Source organism: Stigmatopora nigra, chromosome 1 (assembly GCF_051989575.1).
Source record: "Stigmatopora nigra isolate UIUO_SnigA chromosome 1, RoL_Snig_1.1, whole genome shotgun sequence".
NCBI classification, from domain to species: domain Eukaryota; kingdom Metazoa; phylum Chordata; class Actinopteri; order Syngnathiformes; family Syngnathidae; genus Stigmatopora; species Stigmatopora nigra.
This window is the reverse complement of record NC_135508.1, coordinates 7,783,337-7,803,040: the sequence shown is the minus strand read 5'-3', so window position 1 is coordinate 7,803,040 and position 19,704 is coordinate 7,783,337. Positions and strand designations below refer to the sequence as shown.

Below are 19,704 nucleotides of genomic sequence, written 5' to 3'. Positions count from 1 at the left end.
CTGGACTATTTCCAGGTGTTGTAGAATTCAATATGACTGTCAGCCTTTAATTAGAGGTACTGAACTAGTATTTACTCCTGCTGTGCATGATGTGTATGTGTGCCAAAATCATTGAGCCTTGAGTCTAAGTTTTCCTATTTTTTTCACAAAGAAGAAGCCGCTCAGTCATAGCAAATCTTTAAAACAATATGAGGTTAGTGTTTTGGAGAGATGCTACTGAGCAGGGGTATCAAATAAACTAAATAGACAAATTATAAATCTACTCCAGATGGTGTGAGTGTTAACAATTGATGATAGCCATCAGCCCCTGTGATCACTCGCAAATCTATATTAGGGGAATTGTCTCCCTTGGGTGCAGCAAAGTCCACTTTTTCCTCCTCAGGGAAATTCTTAGACTTAAAGTGCTCTCAAAATATATTTATTATCGTTCATTACACGAGCTGCTTATCCTCACAAGGGTTATGGAGCCTATCCCAAACCAGAGTACCTGCAGAAAAACCATGCAATCACGGGGAGAACATTCAAACTCCAAACTGGAGGACCGACTCGGGATCGAACCTCATTGGAATGGCTCTGCTCATTGTTTAAGGTTAGCTTAATTGTTGATCTTTAGAAAAAGGGAAAAAAAGAGAAGAAGAAAAATTAACATTATTAACATAATTGTTTAAAGTAATATAGATTTATTTGCATATTAAATTCAAGCCTTGAGGACTGACTATTCAGTCTTAACTTTGAAATTTCCATCGTCACCTATCTGGGGGAAATTCAGTTTGACTCTTTTGGACTTGCTTCAGCTAAGTGGAGGAGAGGGATGCGGCGACTGCAGCGCGCGGCATCACGTCAGAGCTGGCGAGATTTAATAAAGTCAACACAAGTGTGGAGCGTCGTGGCCGGATGCGAGGTAAAGCGGATTTTCGATATAAAACAAAAGGTAACCATTTGCAATACTAATGCTACACATTTACGCAGCACTTCCGTGTTCGGCATTAAGATGATTGAATTTCTTCGGTCACTCCATAGTATTTATGTTATGATTCTATATGGTATTTTGTTCACTGTTAAACCATTCAATAAGTTTTGCAGATACAAAAATATTTCACTAAAATATAATATATGTATATATAATAATTTTCTTTTTTAATTTAAAAAAAATCTTTTGTTTGCCTTTGGCAATATTTATTTCCATACTTTGTTGGGAAGTAAAAAATAAATATTAATCGTAGCAATATTTGTTTCACAAATAAATTTATCGAAGGATTCAATCATCGAAGAGCCACACGCGAGAGGTATAGCACCGGGGTGCTTTAATTTTGTTGAAAAGCGAACGGAAGTGGTGACCTTATTACGGCTACCCTGACAGCTTCCTGCGAACACGCACAGTTCTTGAGCCAATATGGCGGCGACTTGACGAAGGTGGCAGGATGAATAGGGTGAGGGCTTGAAAAAGCAAAGAGGTCCGTCCAAGGCTGCGGGCCCATACACCGACCCCGAGTTGTAAGATGACAGCCGCCGCACCGTAGCGCGACCGAGGTGTCGGTGAGCGAGTGGATAAGATAAGTCGCTTTCGCGAGGAGGCCACGCAAAAGGAGGAGCGGAGCGGCTCAGTGCGGGCCAGGACAGAACAGCGGCGGCGGTGGCGGCGGCGGCGGCTGCGACGGCAGCGGCTCGGCGTCGGCGACGACTTGCACCGGTCAGCCATGGAGAATGCAACTCGGGCTAGTAAGCGTTTAATTTACCAGCCGGATCACGCTCATTTGAATGGGAATTAGCCGTGAAGGCCGAGGTAAGCCGGGACGAGCCACCAGCCGACACCTGAAGGGGGAGGAACCTGAAGCGGACCCCACGTCAATGACTGTTGCGGCAGCGGAGCCCCCACGGTGGAGTCGGCCGGTTCCCAAAATATGACCAGGGGTGCTGGGCCCGGTTGGCAGCAAGATGACGACGACGGCGGCTTCCAAATCTGGCTAGAACCCCCCCGCGAGAACCAAAAGCCTTTCACCGACTCCGAGAGGGCACAGAGATGGCGACTGTCCTTGGCATCCCTCTTGTTTCTCACCATCCTCCTCTCTGATCACCTGTGGTTCTGCGCCGAGGCCAAAGTGGCCAGGACCCGGGACAAGTTGGGATCGTCCCACCTGGTCTCCCCCCACACCCATTCAGCACAGAGCAGCCTCAGAGAAACCCCCCTCGCTATTTTTGTAGGAAACTCCAGCAAACATTTGTGGCACCTGGAAAGTTGCCACGCGGGCAGTTTGTCCCACGCCTGCTTGACTTTCTCCGACGCCGACCATTTGTGCAGGGGCCTCTCTGGAAACGGGGGCTCGTCGGCTGTAAATATGAGCGATTTGTACCTCTCTTTTTGTAACTCCTACTCGCTGCTGGATTTGCTCGGCGGCTCGACTAGTCCGGACAATTTGAACTGCAGCCTGGACGTCCTGGACGACGACGACACCACCCGATGCAGCATGTGCGTGCAGGCGTACCAGCGCTACGACCAGCACGCCCAGGAGAAGTACGACGACTTTGAGCTCCTCACGCAGAAATACGAAACCACCGCCTATTCGGTACGGACGTGCATGGATCAGTGCAAGGTAGGTGACGGGATCTGTCTATGTGACCGGCCGGGGCGTGCGGGGTGTTCGGTGGGGAGCTGGGTGGCGTTGTGCATTCTGGTTGATGGCAAGGGTGATGTGGTCGGTGGCCATCTGTTGCTTTGGACCCGGATAGACGCCAGGCATTGTGGTCCTCCTCCTCTTGTCGTCATGGAGATAGGTGACTGATTCAAGGAGATTGACCGGCCTCATGTTCATTCACGAAGGTACCTGGTGGCCCCACTGCAAGACACCCATACTGGTCTATTCCCTCTCTCCATTTTTTCGTGTCATTGGGAGTTGAAAGTGATCCCCCAATCATCAGCTTGTGATCTGGGGGTCATTTGACATACAGAATGTATCCCAGTTGACATTGGGTACGTCCTGAACTGGTCGCCAGTAGAATTGGGACAAAATGTGGTTTGACGATGTATAGCGATGCAAAACATGCAATATGCATGGAGTTTGAAAAATTTGGATCACCAGGTTAAGATTGGTATGGATGTAGTTGTGCACTCCCCCAAACAATGATCAAATCGTCAGATCTCATTGACCTTAAAGTGCCCCTAACTATGGGTAGAGCTTTGCTGTGCTACAACCCATCATCCTTTTCTTTGTAAGATAAACAAAACTGCCTGAATTGAACACATTGAAGTAAGTGCAGCATGCAGTAAGTAGTTTACTCCGTTGTTTTAATCTGGAATCTTACTTCAAGACTACTTGGTCCAACTAAGAACTGTGGCCAATGAGTTGGGGTGTTTTTTTTAGGCTAAACCGTAGTATGACGTACCGGTGTTAGATGGTTAGCATGTGTGTTAGCTGCCCTGCTCAATGACAACAACAAGGCTTTGGCCGGTGTTGCCAGCATTTCAGGTGATAAAATATTGGATTTTTAATGGCCAGGTTTGCTTTTAGTGTTGCGTCATACATGTAAGATATATATGCAATTCAGTTGACCCTATGTGAAACCCACGATGCTTCCGTGTCTCTTTCTCCGAGTCATGGGGAGATTGTGTTATAATGATTCAGTCTTCGGTTTGAACTTCTACAGAAAAATGTCATGTTCTTCCAGACTTCCTTCCTTCTCTGATCCACTTTCAATTTTGCATTCCATGATAAAATCAATAAGAATGGGTCTACATGGTCTTTTTACCAAGTGAGGTATACGCCCTCTGCTGGTTCCTGTGCTCTTTTGACGTCATCGTTTTTTTAAGAACACTGAAGGGCAACGTTACATAAATGATTTGTTTTGTATAATTTCAGTAGTTATAGATCTGTGTGAGTCTTGTTGATTTTAATAAAGATTGACAAGATTCTATCATTTAATTGGCTTGTAAAAATCCATGATACTGAGACTTTAAGCATGCATACAGAGACACACCAACCAAATTAGAGGGGGGCACAATTAGGCTTAGGCATCTCCCTGGCCACTTGCACATTATTAAATTATTATTTTTCTTGTATATGGTGTGCCACTAACAAGAGGCACACCACATTTCATTGTATAAAGGTCACAGGGGGTGCTGGAGCACCAAAATCCAAATGAAAGGAACTCATTCACTACCAAAGACGTAAAGGCAATGTGGTTTAATTCCTTCAACTGCTGATAGTTACAAAACAAAAACCAGCACAAACGACCTTTTTCCCCCATGATGAAAAAAAAACATCCAATCTGTCTTTTTGTAAGTTTTGTGTTCAGGTAGCCATAGAAAAAAATCTCCCCTGGCACCTGAAAAAACAGTCAAAATCAGTTTGTTGCAATAAACTGAATTCACTCCACTATCACAAGAAGCAGTACCTTGGCAATAACTGTAAATTTTCTAAAAAAGAGGCTTCCGGCTTTTTATTTGTATCTTTTATTTTAATTTAAGGTAGCGCTGGTGGATATGGTCTACAAATACAATATCCGATTTTCCCCCACAAAATGTGATTTATGTTTTTTTTCATTTGTTGGTATTGAGAGAGAGTAATGGTTTACATTGTTTACACTGTACTGATCTGTCAAGGTTTTTTAGTTCCCAGAAGAACTGAACATTACTGAAGAGAAAGCAATGAAATTTACTTTAGTATTCCATTTTTATGTGACAAGGTAGTTGGTTATCATGTGTATGTCAACATGGAACACTCCATGAAGGCTACTAGTAGGGAAGTACAAGACTATTTACCAACACAATAAATCTATAGCTCTTTATTAACAATTATTATGTTCAATATTATAACTACAGCAACATAGTAATTGTAATTCCTGATCATTTTAAGCCACTGTAAGATTATGTCCTGCTAAAAAAAAACGTTTCAAAAAAATATTGAATGTTATTTAATGAAGTTAAAATGTATATGCAATTTAACTGAAGAGGAAAAGTAAAAACATGTACTGCCCTAGATTTAAAAAAAAAGTTTTAATAGCAAATTTAGTTTTCCCCATGTTTGTTTTCTGTTCTAGATTGATAATAGTAAGAACAAATGATGCCCCATTGGCTTCTCGCAACTTTCCTTTGACTTTGACTGTTAATAAAGCTGCTTTGTTGGAATGAGCAACCATGCTGCCTGTCACCAGGTGTTCATCTCCGCCTGTGCCACTCCACATGGAAATGAGTTGTTGAAGTCAAGAGGTGTTTTGGCTGCCTAATGTGGTGGAAGGCTCTTGTTTGCTCATCGTTGCCAGACACACTTAAAAGCGGCTTGACTAGCTTGATTTGTTTGCTAGGCATGGTTTACAAAAGACCTGAGGTTTTCCCAATTTGAACTGTTGTGGACATATTCTGTCAATAACAGGATTACAGCAGAAGCTAAATACCTCTACAGAAATTTACCTTGCAGGAGGTACTCCATAGACCTTTGATTGTCAGATGAATGTTAACTGTAAAACGCAGTATGTTTTTTTGTTAACACTTTTGAGAGATAGGGGCAAGGAAATCCCAGTTAAACAGTATTTGTTCTAGAGAGAGCTGAATTACCAAGAGAAACTGTTCATGTTAGAGAATGACACTGCCAGACTCCATTCACAGAAGCCCCAGTAAATCCCAGATGGTCTCCATTCACCCAAACACTGACAGGGAGGCTGCACATACATGTTGAAAATCCCACAAAGCCATCTGCTCGCCCCTAAGGACTCTAATGTGTTTGGACGCTGGTACGGTGTGATTTTTGAACTGTTGCTGAGAATGATAAGCCTCCAACTCATCTTTCTTTCTGCTGATAGAGCCTTGAAACGCTACCATGTCATCTTTTCATCTTATTTTAGTAATCACGTTCACAATACAGAAAGGCACCAAGCAATGCTGGCTGATTGTAAAATATCAAATCAATTAGTGCGAATAGTCCCAAAGTTTTTAATTTTATTTTTTATGTCCTGAGCTATTTCAAAGAGTTGGTCTTCAAGGTCGCAAAAATGAGCGGAATTGTTACAAAAGTTTAAGATTATGATTGTCATATCATTGCCAAAATGATCATTTGAGATTCTTGTGAATAGTTAAGGGTTCACTAAGATTTCTGTAATTACTTTTGTACAATATAGTTTATGTTAAAATAAAAAAACCTAAAAAAATCAGGGGTTCTTTTTAGGAATACATGTGAAATACAGCCAATTTGTCACATTGTATTGACATTTTCCAGTACAAAAGAGGTGCGTATGAAACATGACTGCAGCCTTTTCACACAAAAATGTGAATAGTTTGAACCAGAGGTCATCAACACAGTTCTCAGAGATATCAGGTAGTCCACCCAAGGACCACATAGTAATGCAGTGAGCATGAGTGCTGATGATCCTGATGGTGGGAATGGAGTTTGTGGGCTGCTGTCTGTACTGTGATTGGAGCTTTAGTGTGTACTGACCCGAAAGTGATGGAGCCACACAGTGACAATGTGATCTGCCACTCGTACTCAGGTTAAGCCATCTTATTCTGAGGCATTTTAAATATCTTTACTGCTTTTGGATATGTGACCTCCATCTTCATAAATCCTGTGATGTGTATGTAGATCTGAATGTTAGATATCAGTACAACAGTGGTTCTGGGTGCAATGTTGTGACATTTATTGTATAAACCAGATAGGAATAGATTATGCCACATGTAAGCAGTTGATTTTTAACCCAAAGGAATGACAAAAAAATCTGGCTCTTGAGAAAAATATAATGACATCATCAGAAAGCATTGCCGTGACGGGTCAAGACAATTCAAATCTTCATCGTTGACTAGATTTTTACAGTTTCTCATGTATACTGCCCACCCATTTGATGCAATACCATCAACTTTATCCCTATCCTGAAAAGTGTCTCAGCCAAAACCCAAGATTTGAAGAACAGTCGGATAGGTTGAGAATAATAACAAAAATAGTTTGGACACTTTTTTTCCCTGTCCTTTTTAAAACCATTTTTTTAAAATAAAAACTGAGTGAGTTAGGTTTGTTTTGTTTTTTGTTTTTTAAAGGTACCTCTCAGACTTGAACATTATGAGCTCCAGCACTGCAACTGAAGCCTGATGTCACTTTGGTCTACTCTATCTGCAGTAAGATGATCATATTTATTGTTTAAAAGAAATGATCTCCTTCCTATTGTGGTGTGCCCCATCCCATCATACTATGTTTGGAATAATATAGAGCTCACGTATCTCGAGGTAGAACTGTAATGTATATCTTTTAGATAATTTTATGTATCAATTAATAAGCCAGGTATGCAGTCAAGGTCTTGTTTTTATTTATTACAAATCAGTTTTGTTAATCCTTAATTGCTTAAGTAAAAAATGTATATTTGGTTATGGATATTTAATATAAAAAATCATAATGTCAAGTATTTTTTGGGTATCAATATTGAGTTGAAAATGTTAGAAAACAATCCTTGAAAGTATTAATTAAATAGGTGTCTGGTCCTATTTACTGCTAAAGTTAGTATTTGAAATGGACTTCTGGTTGTCATTTAATATTAAGTCATGTTTTTTAATCATAATTAATTGTATAGATGTATAGAAAAACTGTTCAGTTTTAAAACAAACAAGGCAAATAAAGAATACTTATGGTATTCAAGCAGAAAGTTGCTTCCTGGTGATGTCATGACTGCGGCTCTCATTTTTTTTCCCTGATTGGTTAGGCATCAGAAGGCCAAGAGCTGGATAATTTGAGGTTATCAAGACGATATGGCTTGATGAATGAGGCAGGATTGCTTGGCTCTACAAGACTAACATCTCGCAGTCACACCTTCTGTTTTCATTAACGCTCTATGGGGCAGTTCCACTAAATGGTTTAAGGATTTCTGGAAATCACTGGAATTTTGTCAATATAACCGATTGGCAATTAGTGAGGCCAGCTAATGGTTTTATCTGTAAACATGTTTCCTTCTTTGTTTCTGCTGAACAGCAGACTGTTGAATTGTTTTTCTTCTCAAGCTTACTTTTGTGTTGAATCGAGAATACGTTAGAAGAATCCTTAAGATTTGGTTGAGCAATGCCAGCAATTAACTAGAGAAAACTAGATGACATGTAATAATTTTAAAGCTCTTATAAGCATGATTTTTTGGTCTGGAGAAGTGACAGATGACTGAACCTCCCTCAACCTTCTGTTTCACGGTGTTCCTTGCATTGGAGACACCTTGTCTTTGCCTGTTTTCTAATATTGGGCAGGCAGAACCCTCATGTGGCTTTCAATGAAGGCAGTGTTTATTCCAGCTATGTGTGTGTGTGTGTGTGTGTTTCTGTATGGATTTTTGTATGCATGGTCTTTTGTGTACAGTATGTATGGCAATGTACAAAAAACTACATTCTTTTTTTGAGATGAGTTTAAAAAAGAATGTAGTGAATGTGATTTTCCAGAAAGCACTTTGAAATGACATAATATGTTCCTGACCGGACATTTGGTCTCCGGTCATTTGGTCGCCGGTCTTTTGGTCCCTTTTGGTCGCAGGTCAAATGTACTTAGATATTAAACAGTACTTAGATATTAAAGTCTCTCTCTCTTAGATATTCAACTCTCTCTCTTAGATATTAAACTCTCTCTCATGAATATAATTTTGACCGGCGACCAAAATGGACCAATAGACCGGCGACCAAACGTCCGAGCACCAATATATATGTTTGTTGTAGATCTCTTTCTTAATTTCTACACTTGGTAACAACTTTAGGACCTAACTTTGAAACTTGAGGCTACACCTCGAAGCTCACAGATGCCTATTTTGTCGTACCTCTGTCCTTTCAGATTTATCATAAACTACTCATCAGAATTCATCCAGCATCCAGTCAAACTATAACTCAGTCCAAATATTTTATGATATGCATAGGAATGGCATTATCTGGTATGGCCTGTCTTGGTTCGGTGTTGCCAACTCTCTTGAACATGTCTAGGTAGCGAAGCAAGTTTTTTTTTTAACTGTGATTATTATTCCGCAAAGAAACGCAACTCTTAATTAGAACTTTTTGAAGTATTGCAAGTCTATTTCTAACTAACGTGGAAGCATTGTGTGTCTGAAAGGTTGAATGTTGGTAATGTACTCGCTGTGCTTCAATAATGTCTGAAGCAGTTCGGTGTCTTGTGTCATATGGCTGGCGGCCCACCAATCTCCAAGGTGACAGAGGATTTCTGAGTGTCAGATCCCCATTCACAATGATCACACATTAGGCTGATCGAATCAGACTGCAGGACTGCTTCCTGACTAACTCAATTTGTCCTCATTCGCTTCCCTCTGCATGCTGCGCAGATGCAGGCATACATACACACGCTCGCACACACCAATTGCACTTGCCCTTGTGCACATGAGCAGAAAACTAACAGTGATTGGGGTAGCACCCATTGAGCCTTCATGAAAAACATGGACAGATGTTGCCCTGGCAACAACTGGTATGCATTTTCAGGAGGACCCAGATTTTCTCTTTGACTCTTTTTCTTTCGGTTCCCTTTCAATAGCCATGGCATCCTTGAACTTTTATTTCCTAATAATCTGCTTCTTCCCCTTTACATAATGCTGTTATTAAAACATAGTCATATGGATATCAAACTGTATTGAATCTGAAACACATTTATGTAGATTTAGCGAGAGGCATTGAGTTTTCTTCTGATGTAAGGAAATCCAGATGTGTTTTGCACAATTATATTTTGAAACTGAGAATTCATTCATTTTTTATACTGTTTGGCATTTTCAAGCCATTTTTCTATTGCCATACTTTCATTTGTTTTATGTAATGGGCAGGTTTGGATAGCAATTAAACTACTGACACAACAATGTGGATGAATTGATGGATCACAGAAAAACATATATGTACACTTCTCTTGACAATTTGTGGATAATTTTGCAATTTGATCTGAATAAACTTGATGTGGAACAACTTGACTTCCGCACTAATTGATGTCAATCCCATTCGACACCTTTGGGAAGAACAAATATGATGAGTCAGTCTTCCGTGAGGGCCAAAGTCATTTATTTCTTCTGGCTGAATGGGCACAACATACTCAGAAAGTCTCTCTGCAGAGAGTGTCTCCTGAAAAGACAGCAATTGCAAAGGGGGAATTTCTTTGCATTTCATTTACTGTACGCGTAACAGCCAACGATTGCCTGTATTTTCTTTTCTCTTCTTTTCATGAATTCTTCTGTGTCCCTTTCAGACAGCCTACAAGCCCTGGCTATGTGCTCAGTATTTCCCCACTACCCAGCAGTCTTGTCAAAGAAAGGTATCGTGCCACCAGTACTGCCTGGAGGTCCAACAGAGCTGTCCGTTCATCCTACCGGACAACGACGACTTGATCCATGGTGGCAGCCCCAGTTTCATCTGCGCAGGTTATTGTCAACTTTGTTTATCTAACACTGTTTCTTCACTTTAAAATAGCCAAGGCACCCAATTTCTCTGATTGTGGCGTTAGGTCAGGGGTGGGCAAACTTTTCAGCCATAAGGCCATATTGACTTTAAAAATTTGACAGACGGGCCGGGTCAACACAAGATATGATACAAATAAAAAAGTACATCCGTTAACAGTACATACGAAACATAAACAGAAAAAAAGGACTAAAGTTTTAACATACTCATCACTCATCATTAAAGTATAAAATATATAGTAAAGTAAAAAGGAATGTATAAAGAAATATTAAAATGTAACGTTCTCGCATACATTACTCTGCGACACATGTCAAGGTGTTACGCATATAAATATGGTCCTTCACTGTGTTGCACTTTTGGGGCAATTTTAAGGATTTTATTCTACCAGAGCCAGCCAGCATTTTTTTTAACTTGATAGCTTCACGTTTGGTATCAAGAAAAGGCAATTTTTGCTCCTTTTATCTGCCATTCCTCATTTGTGTCTGACATTTGTACATATATAGTATTAATGACGACACAAGGAAGGGCAACCAATCTGTGTTACCCGCATTTAATTGACTGAAATGCTAAGAGTATTAATGCCGCAGGACAGAAAGCCGCTTCCTGGCAATAGTGGCTTTTGTTTATACTTTTCACCACTATTACACATTCAAATATGTTTCTCTAGTTCTTTACATTCAGTGTATATAAACAAGGTTATGTTGACCTTATTAGAGGTACTGTTGTTTTTAAATTCTGTTGGTTTTTTTGGGATGGAATTTTGATGGCCTACTGTCGAGTTTTGAAACTTTTATAGGAAAGTGTGTTTTTCTTTCAGGACTCTTGGGAGAACATCCATCAGAGAGCAGGGCAGAGTGTTGCGATGTCCGATGGGAATCTAACATGGACGGCCCCTCAGGCGAAAAGCTAAAAAGGACTGCCTCCTCCTGCCGCCCCAAAGGAGCCTCGCTCACCTCCTCCGCCACCCCGAAACTGTGTAGCGGGCGGCTGAAAATCTGCCTGCTGGCACTCGTCCTCCTGCACACTGTCATCATCATATCGGCCTCTCATAATTCCACGTTGGTCGTCACCTTCTTAGCAGAGAAGAGCGCATCCAGCGAGGACTGAACTTTAGAATGAACTGAAGTTTTAACAAGCTTTTTTCGTTGGCTCATCGGTATCACTTTTTCTCTCCCCTGTCAACAAAAAAAACAACAACACAGGAAGTGGGGAGGCTTTACTGTACTGTGGACTGGAGCACCCTTTTGAAGAAGTGACCTCTTGCCCCTTAAAACCTGCTCATTATTTCTTTTCTAGCCTTATGTTTTGGAGCATATCATGCCTCCATCTCTATTTTCCTCCTGTTTTATTGATTTATTTTTTTAAATGCGTTTTTCTGTCTGGATTGCACATCAAAATGGACACCGATAATGTGTGACACCTCCCCCCCCTGCTTTTGTCTTTATACATTCAAATATTTGATAATGACTAATCCTCACTATTCCTTCTTTGTTATTACCTTACAAGTAACTCATCCATCTTTCATCTGTCTTTTCAGGATCATTTTTTTGGGCAGTTTTATCTTATTTGAGCTCTTCTTCCCTCCTTGCGCTGATGTACACGCCTAAACAGTTTGGGACTCGAGTGTACTGAAAAGAAAGGTAACAGTGCCAAATCAGTGTGCACCTGATAGTTTTAAATTGACCTCATGATGGCTCAAAAAGAACAGTATGTGTTTTTTTGTCCATGATATTGTAGGAAGAGAAATGGGGTGAAAATGTGGGGAACAGGAAAGTCGTTGATGCCAAACCCCAGGGGCCTCATTTATCAACTACGCCTTCACAAAGTACCCATTGACCTACTTCTACCATGCACTCCAACTCTTACTTCCATACTTGGCATTATACTTTGGTCTTAAGTCACTAATCTCATTCTTTTTGGGCACACTACTGCCAATGCCAATAGTGGTGGTGCCTTGCACATGGAACAGATTCTTGAAAAATTGTCTGTTCAACACTTTAATGACTCGAAGTGAGTAAAAGAAGTCATATTTTCACCTCTTTTTTGAATGCCATGTAAAAATTTGCTTTTTACTCATGACATCTGATCCATTTTAGATTTCATATGCTCCCATAAAACATATTTTCTTTCTCCTTACTCAGGTTGATAATTGAGACCCCACATCTTGAGTGCCTCTATGCTGTTCGCCCCTCGTCAGGCCAGTAATTGCAATGGAGCAATATTAATATACGTATTTCCAAATGAATGAAAAAAGGTCCTGAGTTATTTAACCTTCCCCCTCTTAAGTAGACAAATCGATGACCCAGACATGCAAAGGGCTGCCTCTGCATTAGCATGGGAGGAATGTGAGGAGATTTCAAGGGCTGATCCATCTCATCTGTCTGTGTTTTTCTTTCCCATTTGTTTTTTGTTTTTTAAATCAACTTGTACTCATCTGCTATTTGTAGAGTGCAAAATGACTGAGTTTGTAGTCACCAGATCAAGATTTGGCTTCAATTGCCGTCCGATAAGCAGGACTGACTGATTCTTAAAGGTGTTTTAAAGAGTACTATGGCCACATTCAAAAGATATTTATTTTATAAGTCTGACGTGCATGGTGGAAAAAGAACAAGACCAGGAATATGGTTGGATTGGATTACTTTAGTTTTGTAGGTACAGCTCTACCTGCTGGATCTTGTTGGTTAATGCACAGTTTTTCCCAAATGGAAATTGTTCAATTGCGTCCAATTGCAAAATGGTGGCACAACGTCAAGAAGTCGGGGCTTTTCTGACCATACTGTACTAACGATTAGGCTCCTAAAACATGTCATAACAATATGCCAGCGACAATGCACGTAAACATTCGTAAAGCTCTCCCAGATTTGCAATTTCCATGGACATATTGCGCTTAAAAACAATACATAAATGTAGACCTTTTATTTTGTATTTAAAAAGCACAAAAGAAAAGTTTTTCTTTCAATTCTACTAAAATTTTCATTGTCACTTTTTGGATTTTAGAACTTTAATCCTGTTAACCAGCACAAAGAATTAGAATTAAAAAAAACACTGCATTTTTGTTACTTGAAAATGACAGTCAATGAAAACAGCAATTTCAAAAAGAAATAATCAAAATGATTGCTGTAACGTGAACTAAATTCTGTATTATTATTAATATGAAAGCCAGATATGAATACATTTAATTGAAGTGTTTTACAGCAAAGTTGAACGTCAAAGCGATCAAAAAATACTAAATGCATTCAACTTAAAACTAATATAACTGATTCGAGCTAACTTCAATATGCATCTGCCATTTCAAAATAGTCAAACGAATGCTGATTTAACAACTTAAACATTTAATTCACTCCACTTTTACATGACGCCCCTCAAGACTTTTTCCACAAAAATTCTAATCCAATCACGACATAGTATCATCCCCTTTTCCTTTCTTTGACTGAAGCCTTATTTTTAAATACAACTGACCTATTCCCCATAGATTTTGTGTCCTATCATGCCGGTCGGTATCCACCTTTTTGACCTTTAAACTTCTGTCCTCTTTCTGATCTTGTTTGCCTGAATCCTCACTCATCAAAAAGAACATTCCCTGGAAGACAGCAGTGGATGTATTTGTTCTTCTAATCTCTCTCTATCTCTCTCTACCTGTTCTCATGTTTCGTGCATCTATGCACAAGATGCTTTCTGTTGTAAATATGTCCCCCAATATGGCCTCCCGATCCACTTTGCCAATTTCATCTTGCCTCTCTCCCAAACACTGTTTGAATCTCACTGTGATTTTTGTTAGCTTTCCTCCGTTTCTGTCTGCTTTTTGGTTATTATTGTTGACGCATTTTTTCTGTTGTCTACTGCAGTGGTGTGACTTGATGAGTAGGACTAAGTTGGATGTTTAAAAAGATGCGATGAAGAGGTCGTAAGAAAAAGTTACAAACAAACAAAAAAACAACAACAACACTTGAATTATGGAAAGGGTTCGAATACAGACAAAAAAAATATTATAATGATAACAAAAATGTTCATACTAGAGATGCTTTAGTTTGCTATTTTCCTTTCTTTTTTTACAAAAAGACTTGATGAAATGAAATTATTTATAAAAATGCGTCCCACAAGTCAAGATCTTTGTTGGACGTACACAAATGTATTTATTAACATTTTCTTCGAAATAAAAAAAGGATGAATTATATTAAGCACTTATTTTTCTGTTTTTTTTTTTTGAGTGGTTGTGGTGTTAATTAGTTTTCTAAGCGACAATCTTTTTTAAAAAAAAATTAAATTTCTCAACATTTAGGTTTGATTCAAATGCAGAAACATGAGAAATTATCCTGGGACATTTAGGCTTAATAAAAATATTCTGCATATTGTATCATATGTCACTTCAAGTGTAAAAGTGGGAGGAATTGAGTGGAAGAAACCATATATGAGGTATTTTGTCTTTAAAATATTTCCGTTGCATATAAATACCATAGCAATTTACACATTTGTTGCATTTTTGTTTTGGTTTTTAAAGAACATTTATTGGTAATGATTTCTGTAATTTTAAGGGGTACATAAAATAAATTCGTTTTAGAGTGGGTTGAGTAGGAAAGTTCCGCCTTTGACCGGCAGAGAGAGCCATAACATCATACTTTAAGAAATGAAGGGAAGTAATACATACATAGTACATACTGGCTGAAGTTGTATTCAATGTGGTTCATTATTAACATTAACCTCTTTTAACAGGAGAGGGCGCCCTAGAACAAGATGATGGTTGGCAAGTGTTGAAATATTGAAATCAACGGATGAAACGGTAATATTTCTGTATTTTGTTTTTACATTGATTAATCAATTGTGATGAATTGAGTTTTTTTTACAGTAGTTTAAATACCATCAAATAATGGTCAAAAACTAGTGTTTTGAGTGGCAGCTAAAAGGTAAAACTTCATAAATATACATCAATTAAAAATAATTCAAATAAAAGTTGTTGTTTTTTAAAATATTTTTTTTTGCCAAATTCCATTTCTATGGTTGAAAAATAACAGGATTTAAAGTTGGACAAAAGATTTGACATTTAGGCGATAAATCGAAGTCAGAGAAATCAGCTATTATTGATTGTCAGAATTTTCTCTTTAAAAAATCATTCAGATTAAAATTAATTGGTTAGTAACACGTTCAAAAATGATGATTGTTACCTCTCCACTCCAAATAAAAATGGATTAAACGTTACTGGCAGCAAATGAGTTAATTACCATAAGTTTCACATAATAACATCATTTATTCATATCAGATTATAGCAAAGAACATGTCTTAAATCATTATTTTAGCTCTCTAAGACCATGAATGTGGTTAGATTTGACCATTTTAAACAGACAAACATAGATTAATGATTCATTTAAGCATATTCGAGCAGAGGATGTTGATTAAAGTCACCGAATTTCCTAATTGGCAAGGCCTAGCTCGGTCCTTATTTCTGGCCAGCTGGGGCTTTGCTGTAAATAAGTAAAAATGGCTTTCCATTGTGGACAGACTCAAATAATGATATAAATTGTGTATTGCACTGCGATTGTTTGCTGGAATGCTTTTAGCCTGCTTGTTTGCCCACTGAAGCTTCCTCCCGACTACGATCCTACAGTGTCCTAATACTCTAAATGAGATGCTAACACCCACCCACGCGTCTTCCTGCTTTCTCTTCTCCCCAGCGAGTGTACATTATGGCACCTATATAGCTCACAAACACCTCCCAGTCTTAACTTGAAACGGAAAAAACAACCATGTTTTCCATGGCCTTTTTAGGCAAAACTAAATTAACATGTTTTAACAATGTCTCCAATAAAATGTACAAATACCGTTTATTGAAGGATAACTAACTCTCATTAAGGCAAATCCTCGCTCTTCAGTTCGAGTGTAAATGCTTTTTCCCCAAAAAATTGTTTTTTTTATATTCATAAAATATGCACGACAGTATATGACAAAACCGAGTACACTTGAAAGTGAAAATAACTCAATTAAACCCAAAATGTCAATATTTTCTTTAGAAATAATTGCTTTTCTTCGACAAGGTGTTCACCAGACGTGAAATTCCAACTGGAATCAAATTGAATACTTTCACTTAGCATCTAGTACTCACTTTTGTTGGAAATAAACGAGATGTCATGAATTAACTCTTTATATTTGATGACAGTTTCTCGCCGTGAACGGACGTTTGGTCGCCGGACGTTTGGTCACCGGACGTTTGGTCACCGGACGTTTGGTCACCGGACGTTTGGTCGCCCGGACGTTTGGTCGGCCTGTTGAATATAATTTTGGGAGCTGGTTTCAACAGTAGATATTTGGATATTAAACTCGCTCTGATGTATATAATGTATATCGAACCAAGCGTCCGAGTACCGTTTCTCGCAGGTATTCTGTCAGACATTCCTTAGTTTACTGTTGTCAAAGTTGCGGAGTGGGGGCCAAATCTGGCCTGCCCCATCATTTTGTGCGGCCCGAGAAAGTAAATCATGAGTGCCGACTTTCTGTTTTAGGATCAAATTCAAATGAAGCGTATAGTTGTATGTTAAATTTCCTGATTTTCCCCTCTTTTAAATCAATAATTGTCATTTTTTAATCTTTTTTCTGTGTTTTTAGTTTAAAAATCATTTTGTAAAATCTAAAAATATATTTAAAAAAAGCTAAAATAAATATTGTTTTAGATCTATGAAAAATGGAATATTCAGGGCTTTTAATTCAGTTCTTTTAATCCATTTATAAAAAAAATATTAAATATTATATCTAAAATGGTCCAGGCCACATCAAATTGGGTTGACATTAATGCGGCCCGCGAACCAATCCGAGTCTGACACCCTTGCTTTAGTTGGAGATCATATTTTTGCTTGCAGGTTGCTGCAGTGTTCATCTCAAAAACAACCCAGACTATACAAGCCACAAGCAAACACTTGCCTATTCTTCAGTGCAGTGAAGGTTCCATTTAGTATTAAAAAACAAAAAAGCAAAAACAAACATGAAGTGTTGACACACTATTAACATCCCCGAGGTACGCCGAGGCCCTCGGGCTGCAGTAGGATCTTCTCATTGCAATCCTCATTTTCCAGAATAAATTAGAGGTCATGTGTCACGATGACGTGTGTGATGAATGCATGTTTTTTTGTTTATATGCATCCTCGATTTATGTTTCTGCCCTTTCAGGTTGTGTTTTTATGAGCGACGTATAGCTTTGAATACAAAGTTCAAATGTTCTGGTGTTCAAATACTAAACGACTGTGCGACAGTGGAGGAAGTTGAAATAACAATAAGAATAATAGAACATAGGATGATCTGGATTTTGTTTTGATTTACAGTGTTCCCTCGCTACTTCGCGCTTCAGCTACCGCGGACTCAGAGCTTCGCGGATTTTATTCAGGAAAAAAAAATTAAAGATATTAAATTAAAATTATAAATTACATCATTTTACAAGATGTGGAAACAAAATATTCAATGAGAATTAGTAATTGCATCATTTTGCAAAATTTTCAAACACACGTATGCGCAAAGCATCACAGGGCATCACGGGATAAACGCAAGCTGATTGGACAGCTGAATGCTCACTGAATACTCAACTCCCCATTGGCCCATATATACATATTTATTTATATATATATATATATACACTCCCATTTGGGAGACTGGAGTTCAAATCCTGGTTGGGAAACATTTTCCCTAACTTATTTCTATGTATTTGTAGTCAAGACCTTCCAATGATGACAAAGGAGAATGTAACCAACTTGTGGCGCAGTGGTTAACTCACCTGTTTCTTGTCCGGGTGGCCTGCGTTCAAATCCCGGTTGGGACACAATTTCACTTAGTTGTTTCTGTATACTTCTTGTCAAGACACTCAAATGATGACAAAGGAAAGTGTAGTTACTTGGTGGCCTAGTGGTTAACTCACCTGTTTCTTGTCTGGGAGACCTGGGTTCAATTCCAGGTTGGGACACATTTTCACTTAGTTGTTTCTGTGTACTTCTTGTCAAGACACTCAAATGATGACATATGAAAGTGTAGTTACTTGGTGGCCTAGTGGTTAACTCACCTGTTTCTTGTCTGGGAGACCTGGGTTCAATTCCCAGTTGGGACACTTTTTCGCGTAGTTGCTTCTGTGGACTTCTTCTCAAGACACTCAAATGATTAGAGAGAAAAGTGTAGGGACTTGGTGACGTAGTGGTTAACTCACCTGTTTCTAGTCCGGGAGATCTGGGTTCAATTCCCGCTGTCGTTTGGCTGAACATAATTGGAAAGAAGAATTGGTAAAAGGTATAAGAAGCAAAAAAAAAGAAAAAACCTTTTTAATTTATATTAAACACTTAGTCATATTTTTCAGTAAAACAATTATTCCGAACTGCCGAAAACATCACAACATCACACCAAAATGTAACAAAAAAAATCTATTCATCACAAAACGCATAGACTATAAACTCGACGCAGAAAACAGCATAAATATGAGCTCGAGCAAAAGTACAAACCATGACAGAAAGGGTCTGTTGAGCGACTTGCTGCTTGTTACAGGCCATCAAGGGAAACGGTAGTGTTGGAAAAAGCAGCTAAATCCAGGAGCTTTAAATCATGAAAGCCAAACTCCTTTCATGTGTTGCAGAGAGGCTGCTTGTTTATCCTCCCATCAGCTCCCACTGTTTGCCATGGCTCAGCAATTTCAAACCATTTTTCACATTGCTTTGAACAGGGAAAAGGAACGACTACTTTTACTGCAGCAATCGGCTTTTCATCTCTGCGCAAAAATGAGGGTGTAAAATTTCTGTAGCCAGTTATGTTGTAAAAGCGCAACCAATGAGTTTTAAAAACAAGACTATTTCCTCATGAAATACTGTGCAGTACACTTGTATGGCATATGCAGTGCTTGCTGCTGGATGGAAGGATGAGCTTGTACGTAATTTAACACGAGCCGTTCTTTTCATCCGGGGTTCATGTCTTGTTGGAGTAAAACCACCCAAGCTCCGGCCAATTTAATCCATTCCTCCGTCGATTTTGTATCCCACTTATTTTCACCGGGCTGCACATGACCCTTGACTGGTGGCCTAACAATTGGAGCCTTACTATACAAGCTTTTTTTTTTTTTAAAGAATAAAACCCTTACTAGTATCAATGTTCCCTCTAATTTTTTGTTGGTCTTGTTTTTTAAAAAATACAATCCTTATTATATATGATCCAAAGATGTCATATCACTTGATATGGCCAGATTATTGGAAAATTGGATCAATAATAACTTATTGAAGGATAATTATACCTTCTTTTCTTTTAACTTTAATTTAAATGAGTGGTGTGCCAGTTAAAAATTGGCTGTAGGGCTGACACATAAGCAGATG

At 38.8% G+C, this 19,704-nt stretch overlaps 1 protein-coding gene across 2 annotated transcripts; it reads left to right on the top strand.

Annotated features, from left to right (window-relative positions):
* The first annotated feature begins 1,360 nt into the window (after positions 1–1,360).
* Positions 1,361–14,558, top strand: nalf1a (NALCN channel auxiliary factor 1a). Of its 2 annotated transcripts, XR_013327434.1 has the most exons (4): positions 1,361–2,591; positions 10,176–10,347; positions 11,202–12,024; positions 12,122–14,558. XR_013327434.1 is itself a non-coding variant. In XM_077724848.1 (3 exons), the coding sequence occupies exons 1-3, from the start codon at positions 1,902–1,904 to the stop codon at positions 11,489–11,491; spliced, it is 1,152 nt and encodes a 383-aa protein (XP_077580974.1). In that variant the 5' UTR covers positions 1,361–1,901; the 3' UTR covers positions 11,492–14,558. The 2 variants fall into 2 exon arrangements, 1 of the variants encoding a protein (XP_077580974.1); XM_077724848.1 differs by having other exon boundaries at positions 11,202–14,558.
* The last annotated feature ends 5,146 nt before the right edge of the window (positions 14,559–19,704 follow it).

What these genes read in the sequence shown, in the direction of transcription:
- nalf1a (XM_077724848.1), top strand. Translation starts at nt 1,902, where the DNA reads ATGACCAGGGGTGCTGGGCCCGGTTGGCAGCAAGATGACGACGACGGC. An exon ending in CGTGCATGGATCAGTGCAAG is followed by an intron (nt 2,592 to 10,175) that starts GTAGGTGACGGG and finishes TGTCCCTTTCAG; the next exon opens with ACAGCCTACAAGCCCTGGCT. An exon ending in CCCCAGTTTCATCTGCGCAG is followed by an intron (nt 10,348 to 11,201) that starts GTTATTGTCAAC and finishes TTTTTCTTTCAG; the next exon opens with GACTCTTGGGAGAACATCCA.